Genomic DNA, 18,520 nt, shown 5'->3' with positions numbered 1-18,520 from the left:
ATCATAGTAATTGTCTAACATCCTTTTTTATTTGACAATCAAGCTTAAAATTTACATGGACCAAACCCCTTGATCTGAGGTTAATGAAAAAGAAAGCAAAGAACATCACAAGCACTGCTCCCTACATTTCACAATAAATGAAAGATTCTCAGTAATGACTGAATTTCCAATCTTTAATTGCATGTCCATGAGGGTACATGTACATGTACATGTAAAAGCAAGAAGCAAGGTACTGACTCAACCAATAAAAATATGTAAAACTGAAAAAAAAAAGAAACTTGAAATTCTTGTTCATTCTTATGTGTACATGTTGATATTTCACTTTCAATGTGCAAAGACAAGACCACTTTCAACCAAACATAAAACCATCCTCATTTACAGCAGGGTCATGTACAGTCGAGAAGGTCCATCAAGTTCATAAATAAATACAGTATCATTTTGCAATATGTACACAAGGTTTACAAATGTACACATCATGCTCATACCTTGAGTGTTTCACAGAAGGCAGCATCTGGACTTGAAGTGCCAAGTTTTGACACAAACTTCAGACTACACAAAAGTTCTGCTAGGTCGGGGTCCTTTGAAAAAGGGAAAATGTGTTAATAGAATGGAAATGGGATAGATAGAAAAAGATGAGAAAAACACTTGCTTATACTAGTATTAAATTTTATAAGGTCCCTCACAACTGGTCTCACTTTGTTTGACACTGTACAAATATTGGATGCAAAATTGATAGTGTGATTGCTTCTGATAGTTACAGGACTGAGTACATGTACAACTGTAACTATCACTTTACTTACAGTTACTTGAAGATGCTGTCTCTCAAGATCTTGAAGAAGTTTCTGAAAAAAATCAACTGATGGTGGTAGACAGTCTAGTATCCGCCATGCACGGTTGAAGCTGTGCTTCACAACTGCACCATCAACTGGCCCTGAATGATAACTATCTCCTGGGTGAGATCCCACCATCAGAAACTTGATCATTGCTGAATAAAAATCCTTGTAGTTTTGACCATCTCCAGACAAACTTAAAAGTGTAGAGCAAGCCTGAAATTTTTAAATCAACCAAATGCTATTACATTAGTCATAGAAAATATAAACAAAAATTCTATCATGGCAATACATCCTTTAACTCCCAAAATCTGATTGTTAATTCTCCTTTCTGGCTACTACACATTTCCTTGTAAATTAGTTATGTGAATATGGTATTACATCACGATAACAGCTTCTAACTGATAAGTTTGAGTAGTTTCATGACCTGTTTGTTGGATGATGTTTAGATATTACAGGGAGAAGTTACATGTTAATCACTTTTGGGAGGTAAAGGGTTCAGTCTTGCTAGCCTTCTGTCCTTACTGGCAAAGTTTATCCCGGTTTCACTGGCAGGGAGGTGAGCTGGCAGGGAGGTGAGTGTGGCCTAGTGGTTAGGGCGCTGCACTTGTAAGCCGGAGGTCCCGGGTTCAAGTCCTCCTCCCTGCCACTGGATGGATTTGTCTTCGGTGGCCCCGAATTCAACTCCTGCACGCTTTGTAAACAGCCAACTGGTCTGCCTCCTACCAGTTGGGGTTTTTAACGAGTTTCTGTTCATTTACGATATTTGTTTCCTTATTTACAGTGTCCCCAATTAGCACAGCAGTGCTAAATACACTGACACTTAAATAAAGTTATTATTATTATTTATTATTATTATTAAGCAATTAGTTTTGACTCCCATCCTACAGTAGATGGGATGTGGGTCACCACAGGTAACATCCTGAGTGAAATTTATCATGTCTCTGCAACAGTTTGCCAGAACCCATTTTTTCTCCAGGGTGAACAGAGTAACTGTGAGAGTAGGGTGTCATGCCCAGGAACACAACATAATAACTCAATCAAAGTGCAATTGCCAATCCGTTCATTCAGAGGGATACAAACAAAGCCCTGCACCACAGCTAAATAGGGAGATTACTAACAACAGGTCAGCAACACACCTCTTTATCCATGTCATTCCCTACAAGAACAGATCTTATCTCATAAAATCTGGGCGTCAAACTGTGAGACTTGGGTAACTTGAGCTCATCAGCCAGTAAAGGAACTTTCAAAGAGTCTTCTTCAGAGTTATTAGCAGCATAATACAAAGGTTCAAAGGAATCTGCACAGCCTTGGTCCTCCATAAATCTTGAGTTGGCTGAGGCACAGCTTTGGAATAGGTTATGCTGCACCTAATGTGAATGATAATCCAATACTAATAACTAATACACATAGCTGGCTAATGTCATGTGACTAATTGAAACTACACATCTACTTAAACTGCAATTCTCTTAGGCATAAAAAAATTTTAAAAATTTGTGATATAAATTTTTGTTATGGCTTTTCTTTGCATTAGAATCTGTTACATTTGAATCTCAAGCAACTGAAAAACAATGCAATTCAAGGCCCTGGAACTTACCACAGATATCATATGCAACTTTTAAAAAAGGGCAGTCTGTACACATAAGCTTTACATTTCAATTTAGAGCGTATACACTAATTATTGTGTATCACAGACCTGTTTAAATAGATCTTCTGGTGGTGCTGACAAATGGTGAAGAAAGTAATCCAACAGTAATAAGAGACGACCCAGTGCCAAGGGAGGAGAATGCAATATTGACAATGAGTTGGCAATGGTTATAAGCACGCTGACACAATAAGTGATGAGTGATTTACGCTGATTCAGAGAAAAGTTGTGGAAAATGAACAGCAGAAGTTGGAGATGTTCCACATTGAGATCTGAAAGAAAATATGAAATATTTGCTTAGACTTACAATAACTATCTATGCTGACAGCTACAGGTTGGTAGATTCTTTCAGTTTCCCTGTTGCACAATACCCTCTATTTTCTTTGTAGATACTCATTCATTGAAAACATGGCGCCTGGAGTAAGGATTTATGCCTGGGTTGGAATCTTCCAGCAATGACCATGGTATTCTTTTTTGGATAAAGCTAGCCTTAGCCCCCCCCCCCCTTCAATTTGTTACTTTTACTGACATTAATTTTATACTAGCTCAAGATAAAAATCTTAATGAGCATTTTGAGCCTCCAATAGAATTCCTGTGCTGCAAGAAAGTAAGACTTATTGACCAATAGCTGGAATGAGCAAAAAAGGTAAAAATAGCAAGAATTTGCTCTATGCATACATATACAGCAAGAGGAAGACTAGATGTGGTCCTTAAAGTTCAACAGAAACATCTCAAATGGTTTTCTCACTGAGTCCACAAGGAAAACAGTTTTCTGTAAAGTAAATTACACCTCCTTATGACTAAAACTTGTAACTAAAGAAGACAGATGGAAATGACTGAAAAAACCAACTAGAGTTGACGCAATGCAATTATCATGAACTACAATGAATAAATCCAGTAACAACCAATGATTGAACCAGTGAAATCTGTCACATTATGCTGTGAGTACTACACTGCATATATCCTGTATGTAGAATACACATTGTAGAACAAATCTGATTTTGCAGAAGTACAATGAATTAACTATTTAACTCCCAGTATCTGATTGTTAATTCTCCCCTCTAGCTGCTACTCATTTCCTTGTTAATTAGTTGCGAGAATTTGGTGTTAGGTCAAGATGACAACTTCTACCTGATACATTTGAGTACTCTCATTACCTGTTTGCTGGATAGTGTATGGATATTGTTGGGAGAAGTTACATGTGAATCACTTCTGGGAGTAATTTAAGCAGCATATAACTCAAACATACTGTACCTGAAATGGTAAGTGGAGTAAAATCCTCACTTGTGAGACAGTAATCTTTAAGAGTGTCAATCAACCTTTTCCAAACATTAATGCATTCTTCAATATCCATCCCAGTACTAGAAATTTGCAAGGCCTTCTGCTGTCGAGCCAGTAACACCCTAGCAAGGATACCCAGACAACGCTGACTCACTTTTAATGGCCATGGTCCATGACCTAGAGGTGCCAAACCCAGATGACTGAGGAAAACATCCTGATAGAAAAGAATATGTTGCTAAAAATCAACCTGTAAACTTTTCATTGACCTTGGTAAGCAAGAACTACAATCTGAGACTACCACAGTCAACAAACACTATTTGAATGGCCAATTTTAAAGCTTTATCCAAACTAAGCTGTGAAGGACAAAAAGAGGTTGAAATAAACCCAATATTTTCAGCAACCAATTCAAGAGGTTTACAACGATTTCTACACACAACATCTTCTACACCTTCTGTCTACTCGAGTTGAACAGGCAAAAATGTTCTGCCAGATCACACAAGACAATTCCAGTTCCATTGATTTAAAATTACTTGACTATGTATGACTGGCAATAAATCATTTGCTGATTGGTCATTTTCAGTAACCAGCCCTTGGACTTTGTGACTCATCATACCTGAAAAACATAACATGTACACCGTAAATAAACTTGGCCTTTGTCTCAACTTGCCTGTTGATGCTGTGTCAGCAAGTCTGATACAAGAAGCAGGTGGACTGCCTGATCAACAGCACTGCAAAGCTTGTCCATGTCAACATAACTTGGCATGCTGATCACAGCAAGTTGATCCAGATCCTTGACAACTCCCACAAGCCCAACAATGTGTGTCTCAGTAAAGGAATGGCTAACATACTCTGTCATTTCTGGTATTGAGCTGCTCAATAAGTGTTTGGATAAGAACTGGAGGGTGCATGTTGCTAAGTAGATGTACTGCCAAGAAAAAAAGTTCAACATGAAGTACAAATTCAGATGTAATTAAAGAGAAGTCTCAGCAAGGTATTCTCCACAGTATGTTTAGTAAAAAATGTCATTTATACTGTTCAAGCAGTTTGTGACTGTATTTTGCAGTAAGATAGATAGAACTTAGAATCTGTAAACTGTATATATAATATATATATATGTTATTTGCCAGCTGGGAGGTCCGTATGGTGAAAAACTGTGACCGAGGTCTTGAAAATACTGCCCGAGGCCGTAGGCTGAGGGCAGCATTTTCAAGACCGAGGTCACAGTTTTTTACCATACTGACCAACCCTTAGCTGGTAAATAACATATTTATTGTTTTTAAACTTGACGAAATTCTTTCTGAAAGAACCCGAATGATTTATGGACGTAAATACGGCAAGATCTTCCATAAACTGAACAATTTTTGAGTGAGTAAATGGTAGTTAAAATAGAGGTGATGCAAATTTAAGAGAGATGCCTCAGCGAAACATTTTCATTTCCGTAACGATAAAGGTGATTTAAAAGGCTTCCAAACAAACTTTGAAACATTATTTTTACAAGTATCTGTCACAATCTGACACCTGTCAATTAGAGAGCGCGCAAGAAAAAAAAAAGCATAGGAACATTTGAAAACCAACAGAACTAGTTTGGCAAGGACTGTCACGACAATGTTTTCTTCAAAATCAGTCAATGATCTAACGGAAAGTATTATTCACTCTCATCGACCATTCATTCATGTACGAAGATTTACCTCTGTTCATTAAGTAAACGTCGAGGAAAGTAATTGTGAGTAAATTCAATTTTTTTATTTTGAAGTTGAGAGTTTGCTCGTTTGTTTGCTGTAATGGCGTGTTTAACTCTGATCTTTCCTTCACAAAAACTAAATTCGAACGGCACACTCCAACGAGACACAAGGGAATGTAATGCGGCCTTTTCTCAATTCCTTCAATTTCTGTTGTGCAATTTAAGGTACAAATGTCCAAATTGAACGGAATTGGAAAGACTCACCAGGAGCGTATATTTGTTGTAGAACTTAAATTAAAACTTCGCTCGCTCTTTCACTATGAACAAATTGCTCGAGAAAATTCAGATATTAAATGAATGACACCTCACGTTTCAACTTTCTGGGTACTTTTTGTGAACAATTAAAATTAATTGCAGACGGTTTTTAGGCCGCTTGTCAACCAACGTAATGACACTATTGTTTATACAAATTCATTCTGAAACCAATATTTTTCTGTCAACCAAAGTGATTTGATAGAGAGAAAAGAGAGGATTCATAAGTTATTTATCGGCTTGAGGTAGTGACCGACGTGTTTGCTTAAAAATACTGCCCAGCCGGAAAACGAGGTATATTTATGAAAAATGACAACGAAAGTTGGGATGTACTCGGCAACTCACGAAAGCGTTACCGTGGCCCGTGGGCAGAGATAGGAAAATACTGACCGGGTAAAGAACCAATCAGATTGCAAGATTCGTTACCATGCCCTCTAAAAAAACAATAAATATATAATTATATATATATATATACAGTTTACAGATTCTAAGTTCTATCAATCTTACTGCAAAATACAGTCACAAACTGCTTGTACAGTATATAAATTATATATATACACATTTAGCAGTTGTGTAGCCATTGTTTTCGAGTGCTTTCCTAATGAGGACCTAACCAGTGTTCACTGTGGCCCAGAATAATGGGGGACTAGGTTGCACAGACCTCCCAGTCATAGGTAGCTTTCTGAAAGGGGGGCTAGCTGGACACAGCTTAAGCCCCTTGATTTCCTGGGCACCCACCCTTAATTTAAGCAAGGATTCTAGTAAATTTTTTGTATTAGATCACACACACCTCCTCAGGTGCCATCTGGAATGACCGTCCAGAGGGTGTGGTCTCTGTCCCACTGTCTCCAACATCTCCACTTTCTGATTTCTTTCTTGTTGGGGGTTGTGGGCTGGCAGATAGAATTGCTGGTGTTGATGATAATGTGTCTTGAAACCACTGACCAAGCAATGATTCTTCATCTAGGTTACAGATTGAACAAATATTATGAAATCAGAAATTTTCTTGCTTAAAGTTACCAAGTAAAGGGCCATGCAAGATAATGTTCAAAGTTTCACACCTGGTTATTGATATTAAAACATAGTTATTAGAGTCCAGGCTGAATTCCTAAGTCACCAGCTAGGCTAAAATTTCACAAACAAACAAATTGCAAAGTTTGTCCCAATAATGTGACCCCTTGCTAAATGGAACCAGCCAGCCAGAACTGCATTGTTAACTGGCTGATTTAAACCCACTTTTGCTTGATTTACCAATGACATTTCTACTTAAGACCACCATAACCCAGACAAACATAAATGTAATCTACATTACATTTGCAACATGATAACAATCCATCCATTTAACATCTTAAGGATGAGAGTTAAACAAATATTAGTGATAATTGTAACTTAACCCTTTAACTCCCGTGAGTGGTTAAGACAGAATTTCTCCTTACTACAAAATCTATAAAAAATCATGTTGACAAGTGACAAGAATAAAGAAAAATATCCATTGTGGGATTACTATTTGATAACAAATTAGGATTACATTAATAACTGAGTGAAGAAAGATGGTAAATTTGGGCTCACTTGTTGAAAAAGAGAGTTGTTTAAACTTTGTTTCCCCACACACACGAGTCTTGTATATATTTATACAATATATTTCTTTGCTTTGATAAGATTTTCCCATAGTTTACAAGTTTACATCAACAAAAGCAGGTACCGGTATAAATTTCAAAAGTAAAATGTACAAAGAACACATAATCATCCAGGTGTTCTTGATCAATGCTAATAATTGAGATTAGTGGATTGCAATGAGGGTGCACTCCAATTGGCTACCCAAACTCTAAATAATTATACTTTCCCATTCACCATCAAGCAATGTGCCTGGGATTTTAGCCTGTAAAAATGTAATTGTTGCAGGAATAAATAAGTTAAAGACCCATAGTACTCTATAATCTCACTTTTTCACTATAAACTAAACAACTATTAACCTCAGTGTCAGTGGCTTGCTGTGGATATTTACCTTGTGGCTTCATGGCTTGGTAAATATCCACCACTTGCCTCTTCCACTTTGGTGAATGTTTGTTAACTTTTGTTAATGTAAATAACAATGTTAGCATTTTCCACAAGAGATGAAAGTACAGTACCTTCACTGCTCCCATCAGAGTAAGAGATATATTCACTGTCTCCTTCATCTGATGATGTGGCTGGAGATTTTGAGCTATCTGATTTAGCTGAACTTGGCCGTGAGGATGTCTGACCTGCTGATACTGTTGGAGTGATCATGGCAGTTGCCTGTTGATATTTAACAGTCAAGATGTAAGGTTAAAATAAAAAAATATAAACTGATCAGAACTAAAAACAAAAACAACCTCTAAAACAATTCATTCATCTCCATCATTTTCATAATCTTTGAGACATTCAACTCACATAATAAATTATTTAACCACATATGATACCTGTAAGCATACACAATTTTACAACAGTAGGCACCAAAGGCAGGGGCTCATACAGGGTATGGTATAAGTCAAGCAGAAGGTAAGATGTGCTGCTAGTTATTTAACCTTTAAATCCCTTAAAGAGTAACTGGCTTCTAGTTTCTTCTTACAGTATCACCATTGAATAAAATATAAAGGTCATGAGAATGAAGGAAATAATCACCAATTTAAGAATTAAGTCCCTGACTGTAAAACAAATTCTCCTTGTCAGCACCAGAGGAAATGCATAGAGAACAGAGTGGAGAATAATTATGCCTACCGATGGTTGGGGGGTATAGGGTTAAGTGAATTGGTGTGCCTTACCATTTTGTACAAGGTAGAGAATTGTGCAAACAGGTAATTCAACAGAGGCAGTTCATCCATCAGCTTTGTCACTCTCTTCCATGCAGAGCAGCGCGAATTGACAGAGAAGTCAGACCCAACTGAAGAATGTCTATCTTCAAGGTCTGTCAGTAATCCTTCCACTTGCAGCTCTTCCAAAAGTGAAGACAGGAGAGTGATTCCGCGTGAGGCAAGCACAACCACCAGTGTGTTCACTCCTTGTAGCCTTTAATGCAAATGAACAAAATTACAATGAAAATTTGCATTTGAAGACTTGAAAAACACTTACCTCCCTTTCTACTCAAGTAATTTTGTAAATTATAACCAATGTTGAGTAGAATGAACTAGTCATATAAATTATGTGTAGATTAATTAGAAACTTCAACATTCCCACTTCAAGACAGCCCCTGAGGCTTTGGTTTGTTCCAATAAATTCCTGCCCCCTCCTCCTCCCCCCACATGACAAAAAATGTTTTCAAATACCCCATCCAATTTGTTTGGAAAAGGCAAAATCAGCCACCATGACTTTCTACATATTGACCAAGTTTTAAAACCTAAACCTTTTCTTCTGAGCCATTCTCTACCAGAAGTAAACTATTTACCCTAAACGCCTCCAAATTTAAAGATATTATAAAAGCACTTTATTTTTTATTTTTATTTTTATTTTTTTCTTATAAAAAGCACTTTAGTTCCACCGGCAAGAATTGAAAGAATTGTTCAACTTCCCCACCCCAGCCAGGCAAGGTTCAAATTCCCCACCCCCTAGGCATGTACAATGGTCAAATACCCATGGGTTGTCCGGGGGGGATATTGAAGCTTCAAATTGATCAGCATATTACACAAGAATCAGACAAGTTTGTTTTTCACCAGGGTTGTCAAAAAGATTCTACATCAATTGCCACCTTATTTTGACAACCCTGTGTCCTTCAGCACTGAGTTACACTCAAAATCAATAACACCAATCATCTCTCCTTCAATCAAAAGAGTACTTGTCTAATGAGTATTCATATTAACATAACCATTATAATTTCAAATTTACACCAACCATTTAAATTTAGAAGCAGCACTCTCCTTGGATGTACCATCCTCAGCAATAAGTCCCAAAACAGGAAGAAGGCTTTGAATAATCCTGTGTACTGCTAGCATGTGAACATTCTGCAATACCTGACCTCCAGCCCGAGATGAGGATTGTATTACTCCGCATATCACATCAAACACATTGATCTAGCAAGATATGATAGACAAAAATTTACTACAAATCTGATCTCCAATATGGCAGTAAACTGTACTACAAGGCAGAAACACCCAATTGTACTTACACAATTTTCTACAATGCTTTGGGCACATTTTTCAAGGCTTTCTTCTTCACCAGACATTTTGCTGACAGATTTTGCTCCAGAAGCTTTTGACAAGGAAGACCTTCCCAGTGTTTTAACTGAGAGTGGTCGACTCAAACCTGTTGTTCCTAAATGAAAATAAAAGCATACTAACATGAGGAGCAGGGTACTTCACAGTGTGCATTGTGGTGCCCATTGTCTGGGCCCAAATTCTGTGTTCTGATTGGCCTCAAGATTTCCTTCTTTGTTCCTGCAAAAAATGCTTCAACTCTGCTTGCAAAGTACCCAGCTTCTGCACAACTAACTTTTCATGAGGAAAAAGTTTCCAGCTGTCTCAGAACAATGAAGGCCCAAATAAGAGTTAACATACACTGTACCTCCTAGAGGATTTTATGAGTGTTGTATATTCATTTCAAGAAAGCCAAATTCTTTGCTGCTGTTTTTGTGCATCAGCCCTTAATTATGTACCAGTAACAGGTGTTTCAATTTCACCCACCTGCAGCTCCTACTATGTTGAAGTTTCCTGTAGCAATTGTCAGAGCCACATCCAAGCATCCTAATGCCAGCTGACAGACTTTCTCCACTCTAGCTGCTGAGAGAGGTTCCAGTATTGGGATGGAAATTATGCTGGACACAACCAACAGCTCCGAGGACAGACTCTGAATACTGCAACAAGAACTTCACAAGTTAGTTTTAGATACATATAAAATATAAAGATGAGTAATTTCCATCATCATAATCTTCATCCAATCAGGAAGGAGTTTAAAGTTATAAGCTTGTTGGGTCCTGCTACTGATCACTGAAAACTTTGCTATTGATAAATTACTTGGAATTTAAAGTTCTTAGTACATTGCTTAAAAGACATCTAAAGAAACATGCAGAAGTCCAAATAACAATATAAAAAGGAGTGGTGTGAATTGGAGTAATGTAAAGTGGTTAAAAACTCTAGCCCTACCCAGGGAAGGAGACAGTGACAGAGCACTTACAGTACAATATTAAATGAAATTAAGGTAAAGTCATAAACACAGGTTACCAGTCTGGGCCAGGTTGTTCAAAGCTGGGTTAAGATAACCCAGAGTTAGTATGAAATCTGATTTCACATCTGAGAGCTTTAAAAAGAAAATTCTGCATAATTGTTTTTTTCCACAACTTGATGATTGGATGCTCTTAAAAGAATTGAGAAAATTGTCTGAAAAAGATAAATGAACAAAGGAGAAAGTTTCTAAAGAAACTGTGGTGTTGCTTCAGTGAGAGAGTAAAACAGGGTAAATTACAAAAAGGCTTTTGAATTAAGGCATAAAGAAACCTGGATTAAAATTTAACCTTGGGTTAGCACTAATCTGCCTTTGAACAACTGGGCCCTGGTGACTTTTGCTGAAAATTTAAATATGTAGCAGCCAAAAAATTTGTTGTATTCCTCATGCAAACTAAAATTGTTTGCAACTTGGAGTGCTGTAAGTTCAGGACGCACCTTGAGGATGTTAAACTAATCAAAGTTCCAGATAATTCTGGTTTAGATGCAATCTTTGAAAATTCAGGCAAGGAAAGACACAGATCTAACAGAACTCTTCCACCTCCAAGCTGTCTCAGGGCTGCCACATTGCAGTTAGAAAAGAAGCTCTTGACATCAGTGCTACTTGGATCAGAGGACAAACTCTTCTCATTTTCTGCCCTGCACAAACAATGGAACATAATTCTGTATTTTTAAAACACCATAATGCACTCTTCATTTGAATTGGTACAATAATAATCAAAGAGAAAGGCCTTAAGGTGGCTCACTAAATTTTCAGTCAGAAGAGCACTAATCATAGAACATGGAAACCAGTTTCATTACCTCTAATATGTCTGCCTAGCTAGTAAAAACTCTACCTTCTGCTCACTATAAGATCTTAAAGCTATACATGCACCTACCCCTGTCAATGTCAGGTTACATCCAATGCACTACATACTAATTGAGTGCAATTTTTGGCACCCCATTCTCAGAATTAATGCTACAAACTCAAGACAAATGGTCACTTAAATGCTAATCATTATAAATTGTATTCAATTTTACTTACCAAATCCCTCATATACCTGTATGTATCAAATTGATTCATCTATGCCTATGCAATAGTTGGAAAGTAAAATACCTGTTCTTGTCTTTGATGAGGCTTGGATGACCTTCTCCTGTCTCAGTAAATGCTGTTTGAAGCCTTTGAAAAAAGTCTTCACCCTGACTAAGGGACGTATCCTTCTGTTTTTCTGTTGCACTGCCAGTATCCTTCAACACATTGGCTGACTTCAAGATTGCTGTCAGAGTGACAATTTCTGTTCTCTTTAGACAACCATGTCCCTTACAAAGGCCTTCAATGATGGATACTAAATAATGTTTCTAAATAATGATAAAAATATATGTACATTTAGTACATAGTCTATTGAGACTGAGTGTCAATCATGTAACACTGTTTATTTTCCTCCCTTGGTAAATTGTTAAAAAGAGTTTTGATTATAAATGTTATTAGCAAAGGGTTTGTACATGAGATCAAAATGATATATATCCCATGATATAACTATTCTGAGGGGAAACCACACATTTTGAACTCTTATCTGATTTACAAAGCATTTTTTTTTTTTAGTTTTTAACCTTTCACCTCAAATGCATTGTACATCAATCATTAGTGCAAACATTTTTGCAGTTCATACATGTATATTCATTTTGCTCTCTCTAATTTGAGGAATCACAATATCATCTACAATATTTAAAAAACAGTGTTTGTAATTCACTTCAACTGCACCTTCACAAAGGGTTGATTTGTTTCCCTTTTTCTCTCCAATTCCAAAAGAGAAAATTTCAAGAGTACTTTACATGCTTTGATGATTATTTGCAAGTTGGCACCACCTGTGGCATTCAAAACAAACATACTAATGAATAACAATAAGTGATGAAGAATTTCTATAGCGCCATGTCCATTGGCTCAGGGTACTTTACAATAGTTTATAGGAGACTTTAGCCAGACTGCGTCGAGCAGTTTATAATTTTTGAAGAAAAATTTTGCAGATGTCCCCATTTTCAGAATTAAGGCCTGACCACAACCTCAGGAGCTACATTCCGTTCTCTTTACAATAAGTGGGTAGGTCTTTTTGTATCCCCTGCTAACCAGTACAGAGAAGATGTAAGAGATGGGGCCTACCTCTTTTCAGCAATATCCAAGAGGACTAGAATGTCTAACCATTTGCAAAAGTCAATACAAAGGAAGCACATTCTCATCAGTTACTTTAAGAACCTATTTTAAGACCACAGCTTGAACCCTCAACCTTTTACCTTTCACTCCCAAGATCTCATCAGTAATTCTCTCTACTATCTACCATACAATTCATATGATGTTAGTTTGGAGAATTTGGTATTGGACCAACTAAAAATCCCCTTATGGTTATTTTTCTTTATCCCCATCACTTGTCTGCTTGATATTGCATTGACACTGTAAGGAGAAATTCTCTCTTGGTAACTCATGGGAGTATAAGGGTTAAATTACTTTTATTTATGTATGTATCAAGACTATTGAAAAAATAGATTGCTTCTATTTCATTTTCCATTTGCATACATTTGTACTTGCACAGGTGTAATTGTTTATAATATTAAAGAAAGCTAAAAGTAGACGTGCATGCATTAATTCTCAAAGGAAAGTGTTAAGAAATCAATGCTTAGCTGCTCAACTTGCTGACATTGAACTTTTCCTTGAAAAATACAATTTTCTGCAAACAAGGAAGAAATTTATCTGCTACATGTATGAGTATGTTAGAAAGTGAAATTCTTGGTGTCACATGAGGCTCAGTGACATTCTGTGTATAGGGGGTCTTGAGGTTAATCACTTCTCAAGAGGCAGAGAGTACACAAATTTTATCTATAGAGGATCATACACTGAGAGGTGCTTGGAGTAATACTTATCGATATCTAACCCTTTGATGATGACTTACTTATAAGTACAAGTACAATTCCACTGCAAAACTAATTCACACCAACTTTGTGAAGAAAATTACCACCTATAGTGTTTAAGATGGAAGGAAAAGTTTTCATCATACTTACACTGTGTAACATTTAATCCAATGTAATGTGCAGACAGTGCCACAAAAGAATGAAAAAATCCTTCACGATCATCGTCTCCAAGTATGATATTTTCACTACAAATAATAATATGATCAAAGAAAGAAATTTCCAGGCAATGAAGAGGGTGTACAAAAGATTTCCTATAGCATTTAAGTGAAAGTTAAAGAATGGCCTTTCACATAGAGTTTCCTTAACATCCTCTATATAAAATCTAGCAGCCATACATCGTATAAGCTTAGCTCTAGAGGATGATGTCCACAGAAAAGGACTTGAAAGAAGTAAAGCATTTAAATTATGACTGTATTATGGAATTGCTACCAATGCGATAAATTGCCTCATACTGCTACTGATAACTCAATAAAAATAATTTGTTTCCATGCACGTCCTTAGAAAGTTATGCAGACTCAAACGTTTATTTGCAGAGTAAGCTTCCACCGTACATGTGTATGTCAAAAATAATAAACAATAACTTTAAATTTGAGATATTCCCTGCGAGTCAACATGATTGGAAATTTAGCAGGGAGTAAGATGGCTCGATCGCTCATATGAGAAGACCTGGAGATACAAGATTTTAAAACCTGTAGTTATAACGCGAGGGCTGTGTACTGTTTACGACTCAACAGATGTGTTATCATCACCTGAATGTAGCTACTACATATGCATGTATCAATTTCGATTTCATAGAGAATTGCCTGATCTTTTCTCGGAGAGACTAACCCAATAAGTGCTATTATCACGATGAATGTAAGATAAGTAGTTAACAAACTTACCTTTTAACAATCGCAGTGCACAAAGGAGCTATGTGCGACTTTGAAAACGAGGAAATTATGGCGAGAAGGTGTTCAACACCTTCATGCAACACAGCCATTTTGGCAGATATTTCCTTCCCGTGATTCACGATTCCGATTTACTTACCAGTCCCTAACGATTTTTGGATAATCGTAAATATAATAATTCTGGAATGGTGAAATGTGGAATGCCGGAATAAGGCTTAGTATAATAAGCGAATCAACAAGTAATCCAAAACTTGAAGAAATGTTACTCTAATATAAAGATCTGACAAGAAGTCGTCAATAATGGAAAATTTATGAGGCTGAAGCGTTCAAAAGCGATGCTCAACGGAGCGCAAACAAACGGAGAGCACTTGCGCTCCCTTAGAAACTGGAGCTCATGGGGATAGCCACGAGTTACTAAAGAATGATAACAGAAAGGCTTGAAATTTTCCTTTAAGTTTCGCATAATTTTCTCGCCATTAGAGCTTTATACGAGTAAGAAATGTGGCGAGTTAGTACGTTTTTTAATTGATAACTTCTGGCAACACACGGCAACATGCACCCAAATGCTTCATTTTAACATCTGGCCCCAGTTGTTCAAAGGCTGGATAACGCTATCCACTGGATAAAACTATATACGGTGGTTAACGCTATACGTTTTGCTATCTCTTTTTCGCCGGATTTATCAGTTGGATAGCGTTATCCGACCTTTCAGTATACGATTGGGCCCTGCTGTTTTGTTAAGTATCAACATTCAATATAACCGAGGTTAATTATCTGGTCATAGTATTCTCGCTTAAGATTGGAGTTCCGTTTAGCAAGTCAAAGTAACTGCTTCAAAGTGTTTAACCTAACAATGAGAAAGCTAAATCATTACCGCACAGCGAGTATTAGCCAGTGCCGTAGCCAGCCAACAGGCTATAATTTTCTCCACCTGCTCGATTTTTATAATATGAATCTTACAAATTTTGAAACTTAGAACCCAGAAGTAACTTAATGGTGTATTGGTCTAAAGGTGCTAACTTTATGCTTCGTCTTCTGCCAAGAGGATTAATAAGTGAAAACAATGCTTAGTCATTCGTAATGTTATAACCTGCTCTTCATTTAATTTCATGTATCGAATCCACATGTTCACCCTTGTTGTGGTTTCTTTGAAAGATTCAGCTGTATCAAGTGAGCGGTTGATGACAATACGAATTTCATCTCGCACCAGCAATGTTATTCATCAGTTCCGAAGACAGGAAAGTCTTAATCATGAGTAGTTCCTTAAATCACCTTTTTAAGCCTTATCAAAGGAAGCTTATGGCTGAAGTTATTTCTAACAGGTAAAGTGATATTCATCTCACCCACAAATTCATGTTTTGTCACTCTTCAAGTGCTGAAATAACTAGTTTCTTGGCCTGTGCCATGCAGGTTTGGTATCTTCGTAGACGCAAGGTGTAACCTACTTCAATCCACTTTACACCATCCCAATTCACTTCAACTTACCTTTTTAAAAAAGGCCTTTTTTGATATAGTATTGTAATTTATAGACTGGATAATTATTCATTCGTGTAATTTTGACTATATATTGTTATATTTAATATATGGTATTTTAATTTTTGATCTTTAATTGTAAGGCGCACTTGAAAACTGCATAGTTGAATTTGCGCGGTATAAATAAATGCTATTTATTAAATATGCTACCGCTATTCACTTAAATCCCTCCAGCCCACTTTAATTCGCTCTGATCGATGCCAATCCACTTCAATACTTTCCTTCAATTCTCCTAATACACCTGGGTAAGTAATAACATCTTTCCAATCGCTTTCATTCACTTCAAACCTTCTCAATTCAATCTGAGTAAGCCAATCCACCCTAATCCAATCCAACCCATTCCAATCTATCTACGCCAATCCCCCGTTCTGATTAATCTTGATTCTGACCTAATCTTGTCCAATCCACTACAAAACGGCCCACTTAACCGTTATCAACCCCAACTAAACAGAACCACCTCAGTGCACCCCAGTCCAGCTCCTTCTGGGTCAATTTTGTGTAAATAACCCTTGAAATAGTATTTCCTCTCTTAGCGGGGGAAAGTGAAAGCAAAAACAAGAACGACAAAAAACAGGAAAACACCATGCACTTTCAGTCCTTTATTCCTAAATTGTGCGTCATTTCTCATACACACCAGGAACTTAATTTGAGTCATTTGCACATAACAAGTTTTAAGCCGTGGTTCAAAAGACCTTTTTTCCAAAGAGATCTTGGAATTGGCTACGTAACACAACGACCTAATAAACATAAACAATGCCCATTTGAAGAACACGAGGTATTCCTTGAGACACCCAAGTCGCTGAAATAGGAACTCTGGTCAATATTTTCAGGCGTCAAGTCAATGCATCATCCTAAAAGAATAATACGAGAGCAAATTATTCATAAATTCATGATAAATGATTCTTAGGCAGTGCATCTGTATACATAGAACATTTTGAAACATGCATATACGTGATTATTATACAAAAAAAAAAAGAAAAATCGGTCATTATGCCATAGTTAAAAGATAGGATAAGTAATGATGGCTGTCTTCATCATTTCATCAAAATAAACGTGTTGCCATCTTCGCCAAAACCTGCTGGAAGGACTCTTCGTAACAAGTTTACGACAAGCGTCTACTGAAATGACATATTATTGTTATCTTCATAAATACAAATAGTTATCAGTTTTCTTCCTCAGTCACAGAGTTAGATTCCCATCCTCACTGCTGTTGTGCGACTGAGCATCACGAGTGAGTACTTGAGAACTGAAAAGTAAAATACCACTAAACAAAGTAAAAACTTGAAGTTTCAATTACAAAATACATTATAGAAGCCGAATGAGGACATATGCAACATAACAAAAAATGGCCAACGGAAGAGGTCTCAGGCTTCAGTCAAAATTTTCCCGCTGCTTTTTTTTACATAAGTTTTAGAGAGCATTCTTTTCCAAGCCTTAAAATCTGCACTCTAAGACTCGCGAAGATCCCATCTCAAAGAATGTATTAGTGCTTACTTAATGAGTTCTAAAGTTCGTAAGTATAAGAGTTTTAAATGAGCCCTTTAAAGAATCTAAGTCGAAAAGAGCACACTTAAAAAGAGTCTTGAGGAGCACTCTTCAACAGTATTGTTGCAAGCCCTTCATCGAGTCTGAAGAAGGGCACTTAATGGATTCTTCCAGTGCACACCTTGATAACCTTTCTGAGCTCTTGAAAGAGTCTTAAGGTGCGTAGCTTTATCGAGTACAAGAGTGAACACTTGAGCAAGTCGTTAGATGAGCACTTAAATAAGTCTTAAAGTGTTCATTTTAAAATCAAAAGTGTTCATTCAAACAAGTCTATCAGTGCTCACTTTCAAAATCAAAGTGAGGACTTCATCGAATCTAAAAGAATCATGATGCACGTAAAGAACACTTCAAGTGCATAATTTTACAAACTTAAAACTGAGCACTTCAAAATGTCTGAAGGTGCAAAGTTTTACCAATATGAAAGTGCGCACTTTACCGAATCTGAAAGTGTACACTTGAGAAAGATGAGCACTTAAAAAAGGTTTTTAAGTGGTCACCTTGGCTTTTAAGTAGAACGAACCACAACACGCGATAAAAATCATTTTGCGTTTTAAGAAAGTTCTAAATTATTATTCGAAAAGTTTGCCATTGCCAAGGGACGAAAAAAGGTGGGGTGTGACTCTCTTGCTTTATGGGTAAGCGGTCAAAGTTGTGCGTAAGATTCAAAATGGAGATAAAAAGGAGAGGAGTACGAA

At 36.9% G+C, this 18,520-nt stretch overlaps 1 protein-coding gene across 3 annotated transcripts in view; it reads right to left on the bottom strand.

Annotated features, from left to right (window-relative positions):
• The window catches only part of LOC113668213 (E3 ubiquitin-protein ligase UBR4), a 65,798-nt gene extending 50,944 nt beyond the window's left edge, over window positions 1–14,854 (bottom strand). For all 3 annotated transcript variants that reach the window (XM_027184099.2, XM_089205390.1, XM_027184098.2), the window contains exons 1-17: window positions 14,742–14,854; window positions 13,951–14,045; window positions 12,662–12,765; window positions 12,017–12,258; window positions 11,359–11,559; window positions 10,384–10,553; window positions 9,870–10,015; window positions 9,596–9,774; window positions 8,533–8,776; window positions 7,879–8,026; window positions 6,540–6,712; window positions 4,424–4,681; window positions 3,730–3,970; window positions 2,527–2,747; window positions 1,970–2,200; window positions 801–1,046; window positions 486–578 (exon numbers count right to left, since the gene is read on the bottom strand). In XM_027184099.2, coding sequence (XP_027039900.2) covers window positions 486–578; window positions 801–1,046; window positions 1,970–2,200; window positions 2,527–2,747; window positions 3,730–3,970; window positions 4,424–4,681; window positions 6,540–6,712; window positions 7,879–8,026; window positions 8,533–8,776; window positions 9,596–9,774; window positions 9,870–10,015; window positions 10,384–10,553; window positions 11,359–11,559; window positions 12,017–12,258; window positions 12,662–12,765; window positions 13,951–14,045; window positions 14,742–14,839 — 3,090 coding nt within the window. In that variant the 5' untranslated portion in view covers window positions 14,840–14,854. The remainder of the gene's footprint in view (window positions 1–485; window positions 579–800; window positions 1,047–1,969; window positions 2,201–2,526; window positions 2,748–3,729; window positions 3,971–4,423; window positions 4,682–6,539; window positions 6,713–7,878; window positions 8,027–8,532; window positions 8,777–9,595; window positions 9,775–9,869; window positions 10,016–10,383; window positions 10,554–11,358; window positions 11,560–12,016; window positions 12,259–12,661; window positions 12,766–13,950; window positions 14,046–14,741) is intronic.
• Window positions 14,855–18,520: the final 3,666 nt, after the last annotated feature.

Source organism: Pocillopora damicornis, chromosome 4 (genome assembly GCF_964200805.1).
Source record: "Pocillopora damicornis chromosome 4, jaPocDami1.2, whole genome shotgun sequence".
Taxonomy (NCBI): Eukaryota; Metazoa; Cnidaria; class Anthozoa; order Scleractinia; family Pocilloporidae; genus Pocillopora; species Pocillopora damicornis.
Note: the sequence above shows the minus strand (reverse complement) of the source record. Positions and strands in the feature narration are given on the sequence as shown.